The following is an 18435-nucleotide window of genomic DNA, read 5'->3' on the forward strand; positions in this document are numbered from 1 at the left end:
TAGGGGTCACTCTTTAAGCATTGCCAGCTGATATCTTATGGGAATAGTGGCTGCGTGGAGGGAGGGCCCTTAAGAATAAACCAGAAAGTGAGTGAGAAAACAAGGAAGGGTCCATGAAGGTGGGGGATAGGGAGAACAAATCAGGGGGTTGACAACCTCTAAGACACACATTTAAAAACTCCCCCAGTTCCCACCCCTGTGTGATGTGGAATCATCCCCAATATCAGTACTGACCATGATAATTGCAGAAAGAGTGATAGTAGAAGTTAGCACTCCCTTTGAGTACCTGACTTGACACCACACTTTATTCTCATGGCAACCCATTGAGGTAGGTTTACTATGTCCCTGTTTTCCACATGAGCAAACTGAGGCTTACAGAGGTCAAGGAACTTACCCAAGGTCACACAGCTGGTGAGGCAGAACATGATCACAAATCCTGAAGGATGAGCCATGGTGATGATCATGGCTTCACATGGGCTGACAGGTGCCTCAGGTGACCTGCATCTGTCTGTCAGTGTCTGGGGTTACTTATTTAATCTGTGAAATGATGGCCTCTGATATTTCTCAAGTTCCTTCCAGTCTGTGTCTTGTAATTACATTGCAGAGCCAGCCAAAAGGGGAACCATTTTTTCTTAAAATCTCGTAGTTGGTGTGAAGGGGCATCACTTGGACTTGGACCCTCTGCAGTCTTCAAGGTAAGTATGAGGGAGCCTGGAGATGGCCTAGCTCCTTCCTAAATGGATGGGTGCGGTCCTGAGCTCCTCTGTGTGCTCTGTTGTCATGTTGGCTGGACGTACACTCAACTGTCTTTCTGCCTCTGTCTCTTTTTATTTTTCTCTTGGAGTCTTGTGCCTTCTTAGCATTTCCCCCTACCCCATCTCACCTGCTTCCACCTTGAACTACTTACCTCTAAACTGGCCATAGTATAGAAGTAGGGTCTATCTTTTTCATTCCTTACAATGGACAGTTTCCACTTTTTCTCTATAAATAAACTAAATAAGTTGCTTTTTACCTGAGTGACCCTAGCTTGTCTGTTTTCATCCATCTATCTATTGCTATCTTTCTCTCTCTCTCTCTATCAATCTATCTATCATCAATCATCTATCATCTATCTATCTTCTATCATCTATCTATCTTTCTAATCTATCTAGCTATCTATTCTGCCTTGGCAAAAGATTCCCCCCATGCTGAGAGCTGTAGGGAGCTGTGAAATGGACAATGCTGAGTTGCAGAGGTTGTGCATTTTGCCCAGGACTTCACCATCTGGCTTGCCCTTCCATAGGGATCTGTATGAACTCTGGTGGGGGTATACTCCTCCCCAGTGGAGGACCCCCTGGACGGGCTAGGGCCTCTCCTGGCTTATTGCTTGTTCAAGTCAGCCCATGTGGCCATCACAGCTTTGCAGACCCCAACTGGGTAAGAGTGCCCACCCAGAGAATCGTCCTATAGATAATTTTCTGCAACTTTGCTTTTCCTCACTTCACATATATCCTGGAAATCATTCTGCATCTGTTCCTAGAGGGTCCCCTCATTTTGCTCTAAGGCTGCCCAGCACCCCGCTGTGTCACTGTGCCACAATTATTCAACCTTTCTACTGTGTCTGGGCATTTGGGTTGTCTCCAATATTTTGCAATGATAAATAATGTTTCAGTGACACCCTTGAGCATATGTATTTTTGTATTGTTGGAAGAATATATTTAGGATGGATTCTTAGAAATAGAATTTCTGGGTCAAAGGGTAAAGTACATATGCGGTTTTTTTAGGTTTGCCAAATCCCCCTCTAGAAGGGTTGTACTGATCTGCATTCCCACAAACAGCCTATGATAGGGCCTGTTTCCCCACAACTTGACAATGAATGTTTCATGCATTTTAATTTTTACCAGTCTAAGTGATAAATGATATTTCAGTGTTATTTAAATTTGCATTTCTCTTATGAATTTGAACACATTTCATGTTTAAAGGCTATTAAGATTTCATATACTTATGTGTATATATGTATTTATGTATATGCATACATACTTAGATGTGTATATATGGGTATGTGCTTTACCTGTTCATATCTTTTATCCACTTTTCTATTGGATTTTGGCTCATGGTCTCTCAGCTTTTTTTTTTTTTTTTTTCCACATTTTTATTGGGGTCCATAGAGGAGGGGCCTTCTGCCTGTCAATGGAAGGGTTCACAGATTCTTCACCCTCTCCAAGCTTGGGCCCTGGAGGTCCTGGGGATGGCTGGGCATGTTGCCGCCATCTTGGCCAGGCACTGGGGAGATGCAGGGTGTGGCTTGGTTGATCAGCCTGGCATACTTGATTGGGGGCCAGGTGGGGGCAGAATTACAGCAAGACCCTGATGGTGAAGGGCACAACCAGCTCAAGTGCCTTGGCCCAGGCATTCTTGAGGAAGCTGGCAACTCTCATGGCCATCCTGGCCTCAGCAGTGCTGGTGCACCATCCACCAAGTTTTAAGAGTTCATTATTATAAGAGGCCTGTGGTATATGCTGCAAATATATTTTCCCAATTTGTCAGTTATCATTAGCTTTGTGTATGTTTTTTTCTTTTAAAAATTAGTATTTATTAACATAATGTTGTTTGAAAGTTTTGAAATACTAAAGTTTCAGTTTTGTTTCTTCTCTTCACTCATTTGGAAGGCCAGACACTCTGATATGTCTAATATCACTAGAAAGGTTTATGCTTATCTGTATTTAAATAGATTTATTTAAATTTGCTCACCAATTTCAGTTTTCTGCTTGGAAATTTCTTCAAAGAAAAGCAGAAAGCAGAACAAAAACTCTCATTTGTTTTATTGGAGTCAGAGACAAGATACTTCTTTTTTAATATGGATGACATATCTTTTTGTACTTACAACATTTTACTTCTTTATGCATTTTTATGCATCTAATTGATTTCTCTTGTTTAATCGCTCTGAGAAACACGTCTAGCATGATGTCGAATCATACTGGATAACTCTTTTTAGTATTTCAGATTTAGGAACAACATAGACTTTCTGGAAATTGCTTCAGAGCAGTCTCATGCCTCACTGTTAGCTACCTTCTCTCTCCCTGCAGTTTTTTCTCCATCTGCTTTTGCAGGGGTAGGACAGGAATAGGGTAGGTGGTGAGGGATTTTGTCCTGGGATTTGGTGATTTTTCCTCTTTCTATTTACAGGTATTTTGAAGTTTTGGCATTCTTTAAGTTCTGCTGATGGTGTGGTTTTGTGTGGATTTAACTTTGTCTTTTTGCTCTTCTGTGATGTTTTCGGAGGATATAATGGGAAACACAAAGCTAGGTGGAGCCATTGTTTTGGCTACATTGCCTTTAGTTATATTCTTTATCAACATTATTAAATTATAATTGAAAATACCTGTCAGTTTTTGCTTCATGTATTTTTGGGCTCTGCTGTTAGGTGCGTATATGTTTATTACTATTACATCTTCTTACTGAATTGATCCTTTTTTCAATATATAATTTCTGTCTTTGTCCCTCATAACTGTTTTTGACTTAGCATCTATTTTATCTGATATTAGTGTAGCCACCTCAGCTCTCATATGATTACTAACTTGCATGACATATTTTTTTCCATTCCTTCACTTTCAACCTATTGATGTATTTGAATTTAAGGTGTGTCCCTTGTAGACAGTATATCATTGGGCTATACTTTTTTTTAATCCATTCTACCAACTTCTGCCTTTCGACCATTGGTAATGCAGGACTTTCTTCTCCCATGTTGTTATTTAGTCTTTGTAAATCGTATACATTTTTGCCCTTCAAGTCTTCTGTTAATGCCTATTTTCATTTTTATTTCAATTTTTGTATTGCATCATATTGAGCCTCTTTTCATTTTTATCTGGATGTATTTTTCATCTGTTTCCCTTGTGGTTACCACATGGGGTTAAAATTTAACACCCTAAATCTATAAGAATCATATTTGATTTGATACCAACTTGATTTCAATAGCATACACATATGTTCTTCCTAAACCCATCTGGCACCCCCCACTTTTTTGTGCGTTTTACAAATTATATCTTTGTATATTGTATGTCCAAAACCACAGATTTTATGCATTTGCATTTTAGCATCTGTATGAAGTAAGTAGTAGTGTTATATAACAAAAAATACAATACAATTGTACTGGCATTTAAAATTACCCAAGAAGTTGCCTTTACTGAAGGTCTCCATTTGTTTATACTGCTTTAATCCACTGTGCCGGTTTGAGTGTATTGTGTCCCCCAAATGCCATTATCTTTGTGGTCTTGTGTGGGGCAGAAATTTTGGTGCTGGTTGGATTTGCTTGGAATGTGCCCCACCCAGCTGTGGGTGATGATTCTGATGAGCTGTTCCCATGGAGGCGTGGCCCCACCCATTCGGGGTGGGACTTGATCAGTGGAGCTATATAAATGAGCTGACTCAAAGAGAGGGAAGTGAGTGCAGCTGCGAGTGGCGTTTTGAGGAGGAGCAAGCTTGCTGGAGAGGAATGTCCTGGGAGAAAGCCATTTTGAGGCCAGAGCTTTGGAGCAGACACCAGCTGCCTTCCTAGCTAGCAGAGGTTTTCCGGACACCATTGGCCGTCCTCCGGTGAAGGTACCCGATTGCTGAGGTGTTACCTTGGACGCTTTGTGGCCTTAAGACTGTAACTGTGTAGTGAAATAAACCCCTGTTTTATAAAAGCCTATCCATCTCTGGTGTTTTGCATTCTGCAGCATTAGCAAACTGGAACATCCACTGTCTGGTGTCTTTTCCCTTCAGTCTGAAGAACTGCCTTTAACATTGCTTGTAGGGCAGGTCTAGTGGTGATGAACTTTCCCAGATTTTTTTTTTTTTATTTGGGAATGTCTTAATTTCTCCCTCATTTCTGAAAGAAAGTCTCATCAGATACAACATTCTTGGTTGGTTTCCATTTTCTTTCAGCACTTTAAGTATTTCAACCCACTGCCTTCTTGCCTCCATGGTTCCTGACGAGAAATCAGCCCTCAATCTGACTGGGCTCCCTTGTACACAACACATTGCTTTTCTCTTGCAGCCTTCAGAATGCTCTCCTTGTCCTTAGCATTTGACATTTGATTAGTATGTGACAGAGTGTATTTTTCTCCATATTAGTCCTGTTTGGCGTTCTTCATGTTTTGGATGTGCATATTCACGTCTTTTGCTATGTTTAGGGAGTTTTCTGTCATTATTCCTTTGAATATTCCTTCTTCCCTTTCTTTCTTCTCCCACTAGGACTCCCATCATGTGTATGTTGATACACTCGATGGTGTCCCAGGGTCTCTTATGAAATTTTCACTTTTGTAATTCTCTTTTTTCCCTGCTTGTGAGCCTGACTCATTTCAAATATCTTATCTTTGCATTCACTGATTTTTTCTTCTGCCAACTCCAATCTGCTGTTGAAACTCCTGGGGATTTTTCCTTTCAGTTATTGTGGTCTTCAAATCCAGTATTTCTGTTTGGTACCTTTATAAAAAATTTTGGTACCTTTTTAAAAATCTCTATCTCTTTATTGAGATTCTCATATTGTTTATTCACTGTTTTATTGATATTCTTTAGTTATTTCTCTGTATTTTCTTTCATCTCCTTGAGCATATTGAAGATTTTTTTTAAGTTTTTGTCTAGTATGTCCATAGTCTGGTCTTCTTTGATGTTTTCTGGATTTTTATCCTCTTCCTTTGGGTGGGCCATCCTTTCCTATCTCTTTTTCTTTTTCCTATAATCTTCTGTTGAAAACTTTTAAATATTTTAAAATGTCATATCTGAGATTTATTTCCTGGGGTTTTTGTTTCTTCATCTTAACCAGCTGCTGATATGACAGAGATTTTTTTGTGTTAGCTCTCCTGTCAGGGAGGTCCATTTAAAGAGATTGCAAAATGTAAGGTCCTCCCTGTCTTTTATGGGCCTGTGTCTTGGGTTCATGCTTGCTGGTAGCCTTAAGTGCTCCCCTGTTTACAGGAGTTAGAATGCTCCCTCCACTTCCCAGCAGACAGACCTTCTCCCTCTTCCAGGTTTCCACTGCTGGACTTCAGGCAGGTAAACCTTTGCCCCAGGCCATCCATCTCAATCGTTTCTTACATTGATTTTATTGTCTCAAGCTGCTTTTGCTTGGAAGGCAATTTTATTTTTTTGGAGGGGGTTGTGCTGGAGAGGAGTTTCCCAAGTCAGTTTTTCCAACTGGAGCAAGACCAGGGGCCCTCAAAGGGAGTGCAGCTAGTCCAAACTGTCCTGAAGAAGGGATGAGGGAGGGCCCAAGAAGGGTGCCAGAAACTTCTTCCACAGCTCCCCAGATCTGTTCTTTCTGGACCTGCCCAGCAGATGCAGCTGAGGAAGTGTGCCATCTTTGTCGCCTCCTCCTTTGTCCAGGGCAAGTTGGAACCATGGTCTCCCTCTGAGCTGGGTCTTCAGTGATCCATTGCTTCTCTCAGATAAAGTTTAAAGAGAAACCTGGTCTCTTTAGCCATTAAAAGAAAAAAGAAAATTAGTTAACAGAAGGGTTTTAAATTCTTCAAAGGTGATATACAAATGGCCAATAAATGCATGAAAAGATTCTTAATATCATTAGCCATCAAGGAAATGCAAATCAAAGCCACAAAGAGATAACATTTCATACCCACTAGCATGGCTGCAATAAAAATAGATAGTTATTAACAGGTGTTGAGAGGATGTGAAGTAATTGAAGTCCTCATGCACTGCTGGTGGGAATGTAAAATAGTGCAGCCACTTTGGAATCTGGCAGTTTTAAAAAGAGTTCTAGATAGAGTTACCATACGACTCAGTTATTCTACTCTTGGTATATACTTAAGAGATTTGAAAACATAAAGTCACATTAAAACTTGTACACAAATGTTCATTAGAGTATATTATTCACAGTAGCTGCAAAGTGGAAATAACCCACATGTCCATCAACTGATGAATAGATGAATAAACTATGTTTTTTTTCCAAACAATGACATGTTATTTAGGCATGAAAAGAGATGAAGTACTAATACATGCTACAACTTGGATGAATCTTGAAAACATGTTAAGTGAAAAAAGGCAGAAACAAAAGAGCACATATTATGTGAATCCATTTATATGAAATGTTCAGAATAGTCAAACCCGTGGTGACAGAAAGTACATTAGTGTTTTTCATAAGGCAAGGGGAATGGGGGAAATAGGTGGTGATGGCTAAGGGGTGCATGGTTCTCTTTTTGGGGCAAGAAAATATTCTAGTTTTGATTGTGGTGATGGACTCACACCTCTAGAAATATACTGAAAATCATTGCAATGCACACTTTAAATATGTGAATTGTATGGTATGTGAATTATACATCAATGATCTGGTTAAAAAAGACTATTAAACTATATATATATTAGAAACATAAGAACATAATAGAGAAAAAATAAGTAATCTAAAGTGGATTCTAGGACTTTGTAGAGCAAGTGAAGCTTTGGGGCGTGCCTCTGCAGACTGTTTCTTTTTTGCCATCTGGACACTTTAAATACTTGCTTCCCAGAAAAAAAGTCTTTTCAGGAAAAGCCAAAGCAGGAGTCGCACAGATTCGGGAGATTCCTCCCCTGTTCTTTGGCACCCTACAGTAGCAAACATTTAAATAGTTGAACCTTTCCTTTTCTTTGCACATACAGAGTTTCACTGAAAGCTTTAAAAACTGTCCTTCCTTCTGTCAACATTCATTAGTGACACGAGGGAACAAGGACTTGGGGACCCTAAGCAGTGGTTGTTGAGTATTTTCCCTGATGGAAGCTGGGAGCCCTGCATCTGGTGGCACAAGCAGCCCTGGACAGGGAGGGGATCATCACGTGGATGCCCCAGATGCCTGCAGCCCTGCCCTGAAGGGACCGCAGCGCTGTGAGCCCACGGTTCACACAGGCTTGCACCACAGTCAGCCCTTCAGTATGGTAAATCCCGTGTACCCATGGGATTGTCCCTCCTGCTTTCATCTTTGGATGTGGATTTAGAGGGAATTGGGCCTTCTGGCTTAGAAATGCCTCTGCAGCTCGTGCCGTTCACAGCGGATTGGGGAGGATGGTCAAGCGAGTGGAGGAACCCCAATTCCACTGAGCTCCCTCTTCACGCTCTGGGTCTTGAGTCTTTGGTGTTTGGATGGTGGGTCTTTGATTTTTGGGCTTTGGGGCACAGGACCTAAAAATTCAACATTGTCATTAGGATTAAAATGTAGCCCAAGGATTTCACAACTACCAGTCTCTACGGTTAAGCTGTCAGGGTCAACTTGGAGTTGTACATCACAGCTTTGCAATGATGGCATGTCTTTGAGTAAAGGTATTTGTCAAGTAGAATTCAATCTTTTCAGGCACCTTTGATTTAGACTATTCTCCTTTTAATTGACCCCAGATTTTACATTATCAAGTTTTTTTTTTTTTTTATTTGAATCTCAAGTTGTCTTTGAAACCATCCTATTGTGGTCCTCTGATTTAAATAAATTTCAGCTTCTGTGCTTCTTTTACTCTATCTATGTGTCCCATGAGATATGGAGTACTCTCTGTCTCTACCCAGTGATCAGAAAGGTTTGGAAAATTTTAAAGTTCATAGATCAGGAACACCCAGTTGGTGAAACTTCAGGTCAGAAACTGGAATTTTGAAAGTATGTGTTTTGGGTTGAGGGAACACGGTTTGGGGAGAAGTTGTCTATTGGTTACCTATTGCTTAACTTTTGAGAATGTGGTGATGAATAAAAACAGGGTCAATGAACATTTGTCCAGACAAATTTCTGGCAGTGGCAGATGCTTCAAAGCTTATGGCTATGAAGAGTGTGGGCTGATTGTGCATGGCCCGTTTCTCTCCTTGGTGGCTTAAACTGAAATACAGACCTTGGGTTCCTACAGGACATTGTTTGATTTAGTATTTGGGAAACTGGCAGCTTTGTACCTGCTTACAGTGGGCTGATTTCTATTAAAGTCTGGTTTTTGACTGAAGAGTTGCTGCTAGAGGTCCAAAGTTCAGAGAAATCCCACTTTGAAGAGTTATTTATTTGTGGGGTATTCAAATTTGATTTCAGCTGCTTTTATCAAGGCTCTGTTGGAATACTGAATGCTATATTGGCCAATGGAGAGAAGGTAGTGAGCTACCAGATGCATACATTGTTGATGACTGCAGACTAAATGGCATGCTGATGCACATGTAGATGCAGGAGGTCTGGTGGCCTTGATGACTTGGCTGTTGGATTATTAGATTAGATGTAGGGCAAGGAATCCTGGGCCTAGGTTGTGAAAGTTGATAGGCTTTTTTGCAGGCTCAAGGGATTAAACTGAGACAACAGCCAGAATGCTGCTGGGTCTATGAAGTTGTGCTCCATAGAGATCAAATTGTCCTACAGACTATTAACACAGATGGAGGGACATCCTGCATGTGCAAATATGTAGGAGCATCACAGCCAGTTGGAATATTTCGGTCTAAACTTCCTATAAAGAGATTGAATTTGGGTTTCTTGAAAAAGGTTAGATGTTCCTTTGCTACCTAAGTAAAGTCCATGATGCTGAACTGAATTTAAAGCCCCAGATAGACTGGATATTCTAAAAGCATTAATGTCTTGGGGAGCTTGAGCTGGGGCTTTCTGTGGCTCCTACTGAAATCGTTCATTATGGGCTTGACCACTTTGAAGTTACCTATCACTGAGGCTTTGTGTTCTACTGCTGTTTTTCAATTTCATTCTCTTCCACGGTAGTAAACATTTTGTGGCTACAAATCCAGGTTGAGAGAAGTCATGCAATTGTGTAGACCAGAAATTCCAGAATCAACTGAAATAGTCAAGTCTCCTTTGTATTTAATGATGTAACAATAATGGCAAATTCTAATAGTTGGTAAATCTGGGTATCTGGGTGAGGGGATGCATTGGGTTCTATGTATTGTTTGTGCTATAATTTTTGCAACTTTCCTGTAAGTTTGAAGTTATTTCAAAATAAAAATTTTTTAAAATTATATCTAGATAAAATGCTTTATTGAGAGACCATTTGACCTTGATTCTATAAAAGGAAATGAAGGAGAAGAAAGAAAGAGATATTCTGCTCTTAGAATATTTGTTTGCCATTCTAGTCTCCTTTCCTTTTCAAGTGTCTCAGGCACAGTCCCTTCAAAAGAAGATTGGAAATAGTTGAAGGTAAGACTTTCCATTGTGAGGTGTTATGGGGTCATGAGTACAAACGCAGTGGGATTTGGCTCTTGTTGGGAAAGTGACTTTGGAATCGAGAAATCAGTGTCCTTGGCTAAGGGGCTGCATGCATCAGGGTTCTGGCACATGGATGGCCTCCATCCTCTCTCCAGAAAGATGATTTCTGCATTTTGACCAACTCATCCTATTTTAGCAAGAAGGAAACTTCACATGTGCATTCTTCCTAGGGAAGGAAGGCTCTTCTCCCCTGGGCTCCTTAAGGAAGGAGAGAACATCTTTTTTATCTTTGCATCCCCAACAAGTGGCACACATGGCACAAAGCTAGTGCTTGACAAATTCTTGCTTGCCAAATGGATGGATGAATGAATGGGCAATGCTGCCCGGGGTTTAGGTCACTAGATAAGAGACATTGACCCCTCACCTCTCACTTGTATCTTCTGCAGTGCATCAAAGGAGATAGCCATGCCTTTGTCCTCTACTCTGAAGAGCCTCCTCACCATCTGTGTCCTTGCAGATTTTGCTTTCAGCACCGTAGGTGAGAACGAACAAATGACCCTATTCTCCCTCAAACACCGAAGGGTAAGGTGGACAATAAAGAAGAGGAATATTCCCTTGGGAAAACCCAGGGAATAAAGTGATGAACACTGCAGGGGTGCTGTCTTAGTCTGCCCGAGCTGCTGTGACAAATACCACACAATGGGTTGGTGTAAACAACAGGAATTTATTGGCTCACAGTTTTAAAGGCCGGAAGTCCCAAACCAAGGCACTGGTAGGGCCACTCTTTTTGTTAGAGTCCGTCACATTCTGGTGATGGCTTTCTGCAATCTTTGGGCTTCTCTGACTCATGTCTTCACCTCTGTCACATGACAATGTTCTTGGTGTCCTTCTGTGGCTTTCTCTGCCTTCTGGCTTCCCTGGCTCCCAGCCTCTTCCCGTTTCTGGTTTCTACTGACTGACCACATCTGAATTTCCTCTCTTTATAAGACTTCCAGTCACACAGATGAAGATTTACCCTGATTCAACTGACCACACCTAAATAGTGTCTCTGACCAGCCTGTTCATAAATGAGTCCACTCCATGATTCGGTGACTCACCTTAACATAGTCAAATATACTATTTACAAATGGGTTCAAACCTACAGGAACAAGAGTTAAGATCAAGAACTTGTTTTTTGTTGGGGTACATGATTCAATATACCAGGGTTGGGGACCCTGTCTCTGAATGTGAGAGTGAGAACATTAGAATCCTAGGTTCTGGGCACCTGAGAAGGCCTTAGCCAGTTGTGGTGGGTCAGTGTGGTGCTAGTGTCTGACGGGGCCCGAAGTGGGTGCTGTGGGGAGAAACCATGGACAGTGTGGGACCCCCATGGCCCACTAGTGGATTTCACGGCAGCCTGACATCTGGAAATGTTTGAATATTGGAAATATCACATAAGACTCTTGACAGTTTTCATTCCTGAATTGCTTTTTGAATACTATTTATTTCCTTTCCATAGGGAATTATAAATGTGCCGTCTGCTTTCGTAATTCATGTATTGATGATGAGCAGAGGACATGCGAAGCCTCTCATGGCTGCTTCAACCACAAGCAGGAATTAAAGTTGCCAGGTATGCTGTGCCAGCCACTGTGCCTTGCACCGCTGGGCACCCCAGAAGGAAGAAGGTGCACACAGTCAGGGTGGTTGCTTTGTTAGGCAACTTGTAGTTTTTTCATTCCCTGTGCATCTTCTATTTTATGCTTAGTTCCTTATGCAGCATTCCACCAGATGAGGGCTGGGAGTGTGGGGTGGTGGGGAGCAGCAGGGATGGAGCACTGGGCCAGAAGGATACTCTGTAGAGAGCCAATGCATCATTCCAGAAAAAACCCCCAAGCAATCCTGTTCCCACATCAACCTTGTGGGGACCACTGAGATATAACTCTCCCCATTCTAACAAGCTCTAACAAATTGTTCCTCCATTGGTTCATTCCATGAAATGAACAAATTCAGAAGGACTTTTATGGAGAAGAGGAAAGACTAAAGGCAAAGGGAGTTGAGACACAGAATCCTTCAACAATGGGTGCCCATTGGGGCATTACTCTCTATGGCTCAGTGGGAAAGTTACCTTTGGGGTTTTGTTCTGTGCAGGGCAGAGCCCAATATTAATCCAGGAGAAGGGCTGTTCTTTACATGAGTGTGTTCCATTGTCATTTACGGCGTCACTGGGGAATAAGCTACTTGGGTATGGCATTCAGTGCTGTCAAGAAGAGCTGTGCAACAAAGGGGACATCCAAGGTGAGCTGGATGCCTGAGACTCCCCTCCTCCCTCCTGCCTTCTGTGCACCTTCCATGACCTGTCCCCCTGCTTCTACTCATTGTCCCTCCACTCAGTGTCCTCACTGGTTGCCTCTCCTTATCCCCGTGACTCTGGTGAAGGGTTGGGAATGGATACGCCCCATCTCCTGCATAGGGAGATGGAATGACTGTTGAGTGGTGGGGATTGCTCCTGAGGATCTCCTCTAAGTATGTGTCTGTAGACTTAAATTATTTGATTTTCTGTTCCAGCAGAGAGAGTTGACTTTCCTCACTATTTAAATCCTCACTTCCTTAACAGGAATTTTTTTAGACAACTGATTGTCTTGTGTCCCACTGTCTAAACACTTTTCCCTGGCCAGAGCAGAGAGAGGCTATCCATGAAATGGGCAGATAACACTGATTTCATGTAAGGTCTATTTTGCCTACATTTTCCCACCTACATACTCCCAGTTGGAAGAATTTTGCGTTTTGGTGGAAGGATCATGGGATAACCATGTTCAGGGGGGATGGAAATGCTCTCAGTGTGTTGTTATGCCTATTCCTTAAGATGAACAATTTCTCTCTTCATTCAGTGTCTCAGAATTCCTCAGTCCCCAATGGCGTGATATGTCCTGCCTGCTACATTGAGGATGACGTTTCCTGTGAACCAGTCCCCCTCGCCTGCACAGGGACAGAGACAAAATGCATTGAGGTTTTCGGTTCAGGTATGGATATGTCCCTAGGACTTTTGATGTTAGTCTCTTTTTAAAAAGGGTACGGTGTTTTAGTTATCTACCATGGTATAACAAATCACCCCAACACTTTGCAGCTTAAAACAGCAAACATCTATTATTTCACAGTTTGGGTGGACTGGGAATCCAGGAGTGGCTTAGCTGTGTCCTAGCCCAGGGTCTCTCGTGACGTTGCAGTCAAGCTGTCTTCAGAGGCAGCGATCATGTGGACAAAGGATCTGCCAAGCTCACTCTCGTGGATATTAGCAGACTTCAGTTCTTCTGCATGTCGTTCCCTCTTTAAAGATGCTGGGGTGCCCTCATGACCAATGATGCTTGCTTTCCACAGAGCAAGTGATGAGAGGGCAAGAGAGACAGGCCAAGACACAAGCTTCCATTTTAAAAATAATCTAATATTGAAAGTGAGATATCACCACTTCTGCTGTATCTTATTGGTCACAAAGACCAACCCTGATACAACGTGTGAGGGGATCACATAAGGGCACCAATAGCAAGAACAGAACTAAGGGGGCCCAGCTTAGAGGCTGAGTACCAAATACAGCAGTGGGTGGGACTCAGCTGAGTGCTGGCTGATCTACCCAAGATTTGGAGGGAACCATCTGGCAGAACTGATTAGGAGAATGCAACCCTTTCTCATAGCAGGGACTGAAACTTGGGAATATATAGTACCATGGTTGCCTAGAACAGACTTTGACTCATTGGTAGTGAAGGGGGTGACAACACTTCAGCTGTGGTTGTCATCAGCATGACTATCATTGCTATTATCAAAACCCCTTGATTAAGTACCATATAGTTTTGCATCATATCGTTTTGCATCATATGGTTCTGAAATCTGTGCCTGTAAAAGGATTTGTAATTTTCCTGAGAGTGGGAGAAAAGTATATATTCATGGTGAAGATCACATGTACTATTCAGATAGGAATTGGGAAAATAACTACAGTATTTTTCTGCCCAGATGGTACAGCTAGAAGGGGTGCTAGCTGTAAAGGGGTGCTTTCTGACAAACTTGTGAAAGGTCTCATGGAATTAGTGATGTTTGAGGAGGTGATTAAATGATGGGAGAGAGAGTTTGGTGGGAATGAGGGCAAGTCACATGTTTTAAAGCTATATGATGTCACTTTTGAGTCGAGTTTGAGGGAGGGTCTGGGATTGGTAGGTGAAGAGGCCTTGGCCTTGGCGTAGATGGGTTGGAGATGCTTGAGGAGAATGGGATGGTGGGACTATCAACAGCAGGGCTGCTTCTTTACTTCTACTTGCCATGGAAAGCACAGATCTGCCATGAGGTTCCGTGATGCTAATCTCCCAAGAAATGCATAGCCTTGGGAAGCAGGTCTTATATTCTGGAGAGAATGGATCTGATCTCGAAGGGGGTCTGTATTGTTTCCCTCTGGTTTCCCAAGTAAGCAACGATGAAGAAGAGGACAAGTACCACAGAGGCGTTTTAGCTGAACACATGAGGCATGGTCTCCAGCCCTCTTCCCTATCAACCATCTCCCCCATAATCAGGACACTTGGACTCCAGTTGCAGCTCTACATTTCAGGGTCTCTACAGAGATCCTCCTACACTGGGGAAACTTTGGGCTCAGAGGAAACCAGACTTGGTCTCTGGAAAGAGATGTATCTGGAAGGGGGTGAAGGGATATTCAGCCATTGTTGATGTTTCTCTCAAAGAAGAGAAAAGTCATGTATTCTGGGGCACTCTGAGCATCCTTTCCTTTTCGAAAGGATGCAGTAGGTTGACTGGAGGATGTGGGTGAGGAGGAGAGTCACGTGAGAGAGAGAACTAACTCCTGGCTCTTTTTCTTGGCAGTTTTTCCTGGAGTTGCAGTGTTTGCTCAGGGCTGTGCTACTGAAACTGCCTGCAACTTGAAGAAGATGAGCATAATGGACACCACGATGATTCACACTTCCTGTAGAAACCACGGCAGTGGGAGTTCCCAGTGGTACCCATTGTCTCACCAACTGATTAGTTTCTTCCTGCTGAAAGTCTTGCTTTGATCTCTCAGGCATTGCTGAGCCCATAATCCTAGAAACCCAAAACATTGGATGCCTCAGATAGCTTCCCTCCCAGTCTCCCAACATTGCAGAATTAAAGATACTTCCATAAGTATGGGTGCAATTACTTGTTTGCATTTAGGTAAAAAAAAAAATAAAACATCACTTTTCTAATGGTTACTTTCTTTATCCAAATTAGCATGTTTCAGATGACATCTGAGATGGCAGGGCTTTACACAGGGCCAGCTGTAAATATTACTGCCACTGTGATGTTGAAATAAAATTTGTGATGTTAAAATAAAATTCAAGAGGCCATTAGATTGAGGTGACTGAACTTGGCCAACCTCTGACCAACAAACCCATTGGCTTGATCGAAATTAGAGAGACTGCTTGTGCTAAGAAGTGGAAACAATGACAGCTAATCAGAAGTAGACACCTTAAGAAGGAGCTTTCCACTGGAAACAGCCCCAGTAAGGCAATGTAATTTAGATATCTAATCACACTATTTCCTTGGTGTTTTTCTGTTTGCCCTGTATAAGGGTCCCCTTTCCACTCCTTCAGTGGCGCCCCCCACCCCCCATGGAGCTCCTTAACACTTTCAATTTGGTGTTGCCTGATTTGCAAATCATTTGTTGCTCAGATAAACCTTCATTAAAATTTTAAATTGCCTCAGCTATCTCTCACAGTCAGTTAACATGAGCTCTGCCACACACCCCTAGAACACACCTCTCTCCCAATATTCTTAATTTCCACTACTAATCTTCAGCTGCCCATTTCCAAGGAAAATGGTTTTAAATGAACACTTCAGGGTCTGGAAAGGTCTTTCCCCACAATTCGTAAAGTCCCAGGTATAACAGAATTACTCAGAGCCATGCATGTAGAATTCTTGCCACATACTCTACTTTCAAGGATGGACAGTCCCGAGGGTGCCTGGGGCTGGGGGCACGTTCTGTTGCCTCTCTCATGGAAGCCTGTCCATGCCCTTATCCACATAGACTGATTTGGGCAGTATCTCCTCTTCGGGGCTCAACCAAGGAACGAGATAGAGGCTCACAAATCCTACCTCAGCTTTCTGTCTCCCTGAGCTCTTGAGGTCACGGGAGCAGGATTTATCTACCCAGATGTCACGAACTTTTCTCACATTGCTCTTGTTCTATGCATATGCTCACTGTGTGCTCGGCAGCATGCTGTGGACTATAAAAACACAGGCCCTTTCCTCAGGAACCTGGAGCTAAGGCATCGACAGTATATGTGCTGGTTTGAAGCTGTTACATACCCCATGTCGGAAATAAAGCGGTGCCTGTAAGGGAATAAACGCTCTCTCGGTTCTGGAAGAGAAAAGAATTTATTTACGATCTTGCAAGATGGGGCGTCCAGCCAAACACGCGGAAGGCTGGCGCCCCAGAGGAACAGAATGGCGATGTTTAAATCTCCTACTCCTAATTCACAAGTCCCTCCCCTGTTTCCCCATTGACTGGGTACTACAGAGGTTACAGCCTATCCGAGAACACTAACTAATTCATCTTTTGAGATTTTAATTTGTACAGCCAATCCCAGAGAGCCAACTAGCTCATTATTGAGATTTTGAACTGATTAGCCAATGCCCCCCCAAATTTTTATTTTTTTGCTGTGAGTTCCCGCCTCTGATACTACCTCATGTCTCTTTACATCAGGCAGATTCTCTCTTCTCTTTGTCTGGGGCTTGTTTAAACTGGTTTTGCCTCCATTTCCCTTATTCCATGCTGTCTCTATGTGAAAACGAAACTTATTCCTTTCTTACACCCCAGAAAATGGCATGTTCTTTAAATCCATCCCTGTTGGGACACACCTATTGTTGGTGGGACTTTTTGATTAGGTTGTTTCAATTGAGATGTGGCCCCGCCCATCCCATTCAAGGTAGTCTTAATACTTTACTGGAGTTCTTTATGAGAGGATAAAAGGTAGAGACATTTGGAGAGAGCTTAGAGAGAGAAATACCCTGGAGATGTAAGAGAGAACCCACAGACCCTCAGAGAGAAAGCCACTGGAATCAGCTGAAACCAATGAAACCCAGGAGAGAAGGACCAGCAGATGCCAGCCATGTACCTTGCTATCTGACAGAGGAACCCTGGATGCCAGCAGCCTTTTTTTTTCAGAGAAGGTATCCTCTTTTTGATGTCTTCATTTGGACATTTTCATGGCCTTAGAATTGTAACTCATAACTTCAAGTCCCCTTGTTAAAAGCCAACCCATTTCTGGTATATTGCATTCCAACAGTTTTAGCAAACTGAAGCAGTATGTAACTCCAAGAAATTATAAGCACAGATAATCAGTAGGGACCGGGACAGCTTGGTAAGAAGAGAGGAATTATAATCAATGCTAATATAAAAAGGTGGTAAACTGAGGCAGGGCTTTAGGGAGGGCTGTGCTTTTAAGAGGAGCCACTACTATGCAAGTTGGGAAATGGTGAAACAGCAAAATCCTCAGAGAGGCAGTAATTTAAAGCTGAGGCTGCCGGGGAGGCATTTTATAGGAAAACCTTTGGAATAATAATGGGGAACTCTAAGCTGGTTCAACTCCTGAAAGCTTCACATCAGCCCTGCCAGGGGAGCCTCAGGGTTATCATCCTACTCACTTTACAGAGGAAGAAAGGTAGCAGTAGCCTGGGGTACGAACCCACGCAGTCTGGCTCCACAGTCTGCCCTCAGCCCCTGTGCCATAAAGTCTGCTTGGTTACTAGAGCTACCATAACAAAGTACCACAAACTGGTTGGTTTAAACAACAGAAATGTATTGCTTCATGGTTCTGGAGGCTGGAAGCCCAAAATCAAGCTGTTAGCAGGGCCGTGCTTCTTTGGAAGTCCAAAGATTCTACTGGCTTGCTGGCATAACTCAAATCTCTGCCTCCATCACACAGCCGTCTTCTCTTTTCCTCCTTGTGTCCAGCTCTCCCCAGTTTGTAAAGACACCAGTTATACTGGATTAGGGCCCATCCTCATCCAATTTGGCTTTATCGTAACTTCTTCAAAAATCCTATTTGCAAATAGGATCGCATTCACAGGACTGGGGGTTTAGGACATGTCTTTTTTGGGAACACAGTTCAAACCATAACACTGCCATTCTAACAATTACAGGGGAACTAAGGTTCTCATAATGAGAGAGGCTTTTCAGCTATTGCTCAATTATAAAGACACTGACGTAGTATCAGGTGGTTCCAGTTTGTTAAAGCTGCTGGAATGCAAAATACCAGAAATGGATAGACTTTTACAATGGGGGTTTCTTAGTCCACAAATGTACAGTTCTGTGGCCATAAAGGTGTCCAAACTAAGG

General features: G+C 42.5%; 1 protein-coding gene and 1 pseudogene across 3 annotated transcripts; one reads left to right on the plus strand and one right to left on the minus strand.

Annotated features, from left to right (window-relative positions):
* Window positions 1–179: 179 nt before the first annotated feature.
* On the plus strand, window positions 180–16135 carry LOC119520108 (protein RoBo-1-like). 3 transcript variants are annotated; one of them, XM_037817866.1, is made up of 6 exons: window positions 180–695; window positions 10553–10644; window positions 11605–11715; window positions 12234–12380; window positions 12974–13105; window positions 14943–16134. In XM_037817866.1, exons 2-6 carry the CDS (start codon window positions 10572–10574, stop codon window positions 15128–15130), a joined length of 651 nt encoding a protein of 216 aa, XP_037673794.1. In that variant the 5' UTR covers window positions 180–695; window positions 10553–10571; the 3' UTR covers window positions 15131–16134. The 3 variants fall into 3 exon arrangements, with proteins under 3 accessions (XP_037673794.1, XP_037673796.1, XP_037673795.1); XM_037817868.1 differs by lacking the exon at window positions 180–695 and adding an exon at window positions 9895–10097 and having other exon boundaries at window positions 14943–16135; XM_037817867.1 differs by lacking the exon at window positions 180–695 and having other exon boundaries at window positions 10275–10644.
* On the minus strand, window positions 2180–2423 carry LOC119520109 (annotated as a pseudogene).
* Window positions 16136–18435: the final 2300 nt, after the last annotated feature.

The sequence above is a fragment of the Choloepus didactylus genome, chromosome 24 (genome assembly GCF_015220235.1).
Source record: "Choloepus didactylus isolate mChoDid1 chromosome 24, mChoDid1.pri, whole genome shotgun sequence".
NCBI classification, from domain to species: domain Eukaryota; kingdom Metazoa; phylum Chordata; class Mammalia; order Pilosa; family Megalonychidae; genus Choloepus; species Choloepus didactylus.

What these genes read in the sequence shown, in the direction of transcription:
- LOC119520108 (XM_037817866.1), top strand. Translation starts at nt 10,572, where the DNA reads ATGCCTTTGTCCTCTACTCTGAAGAGCCTCCTCACCATCTGTGTCCTT. An exon ending in GCAGGAATTAAAGTTGCCAG is followed by an intron (nt 11,716 to 12,233) that starts GTATGCTGTGCC and finishes TGTTCTGTGCAG; the next exon opens with GGCAGAGCCCAATATTAATC. An exon ending in CAACAAAGGGGACATCCAAG is followed by an intron (nt 12,381 to 12,973) that starts GTGAGCTGGATG and finishes CTCTTCATTCAG; the next exon opens with TGTCTCAGAATTCCTCAGTC.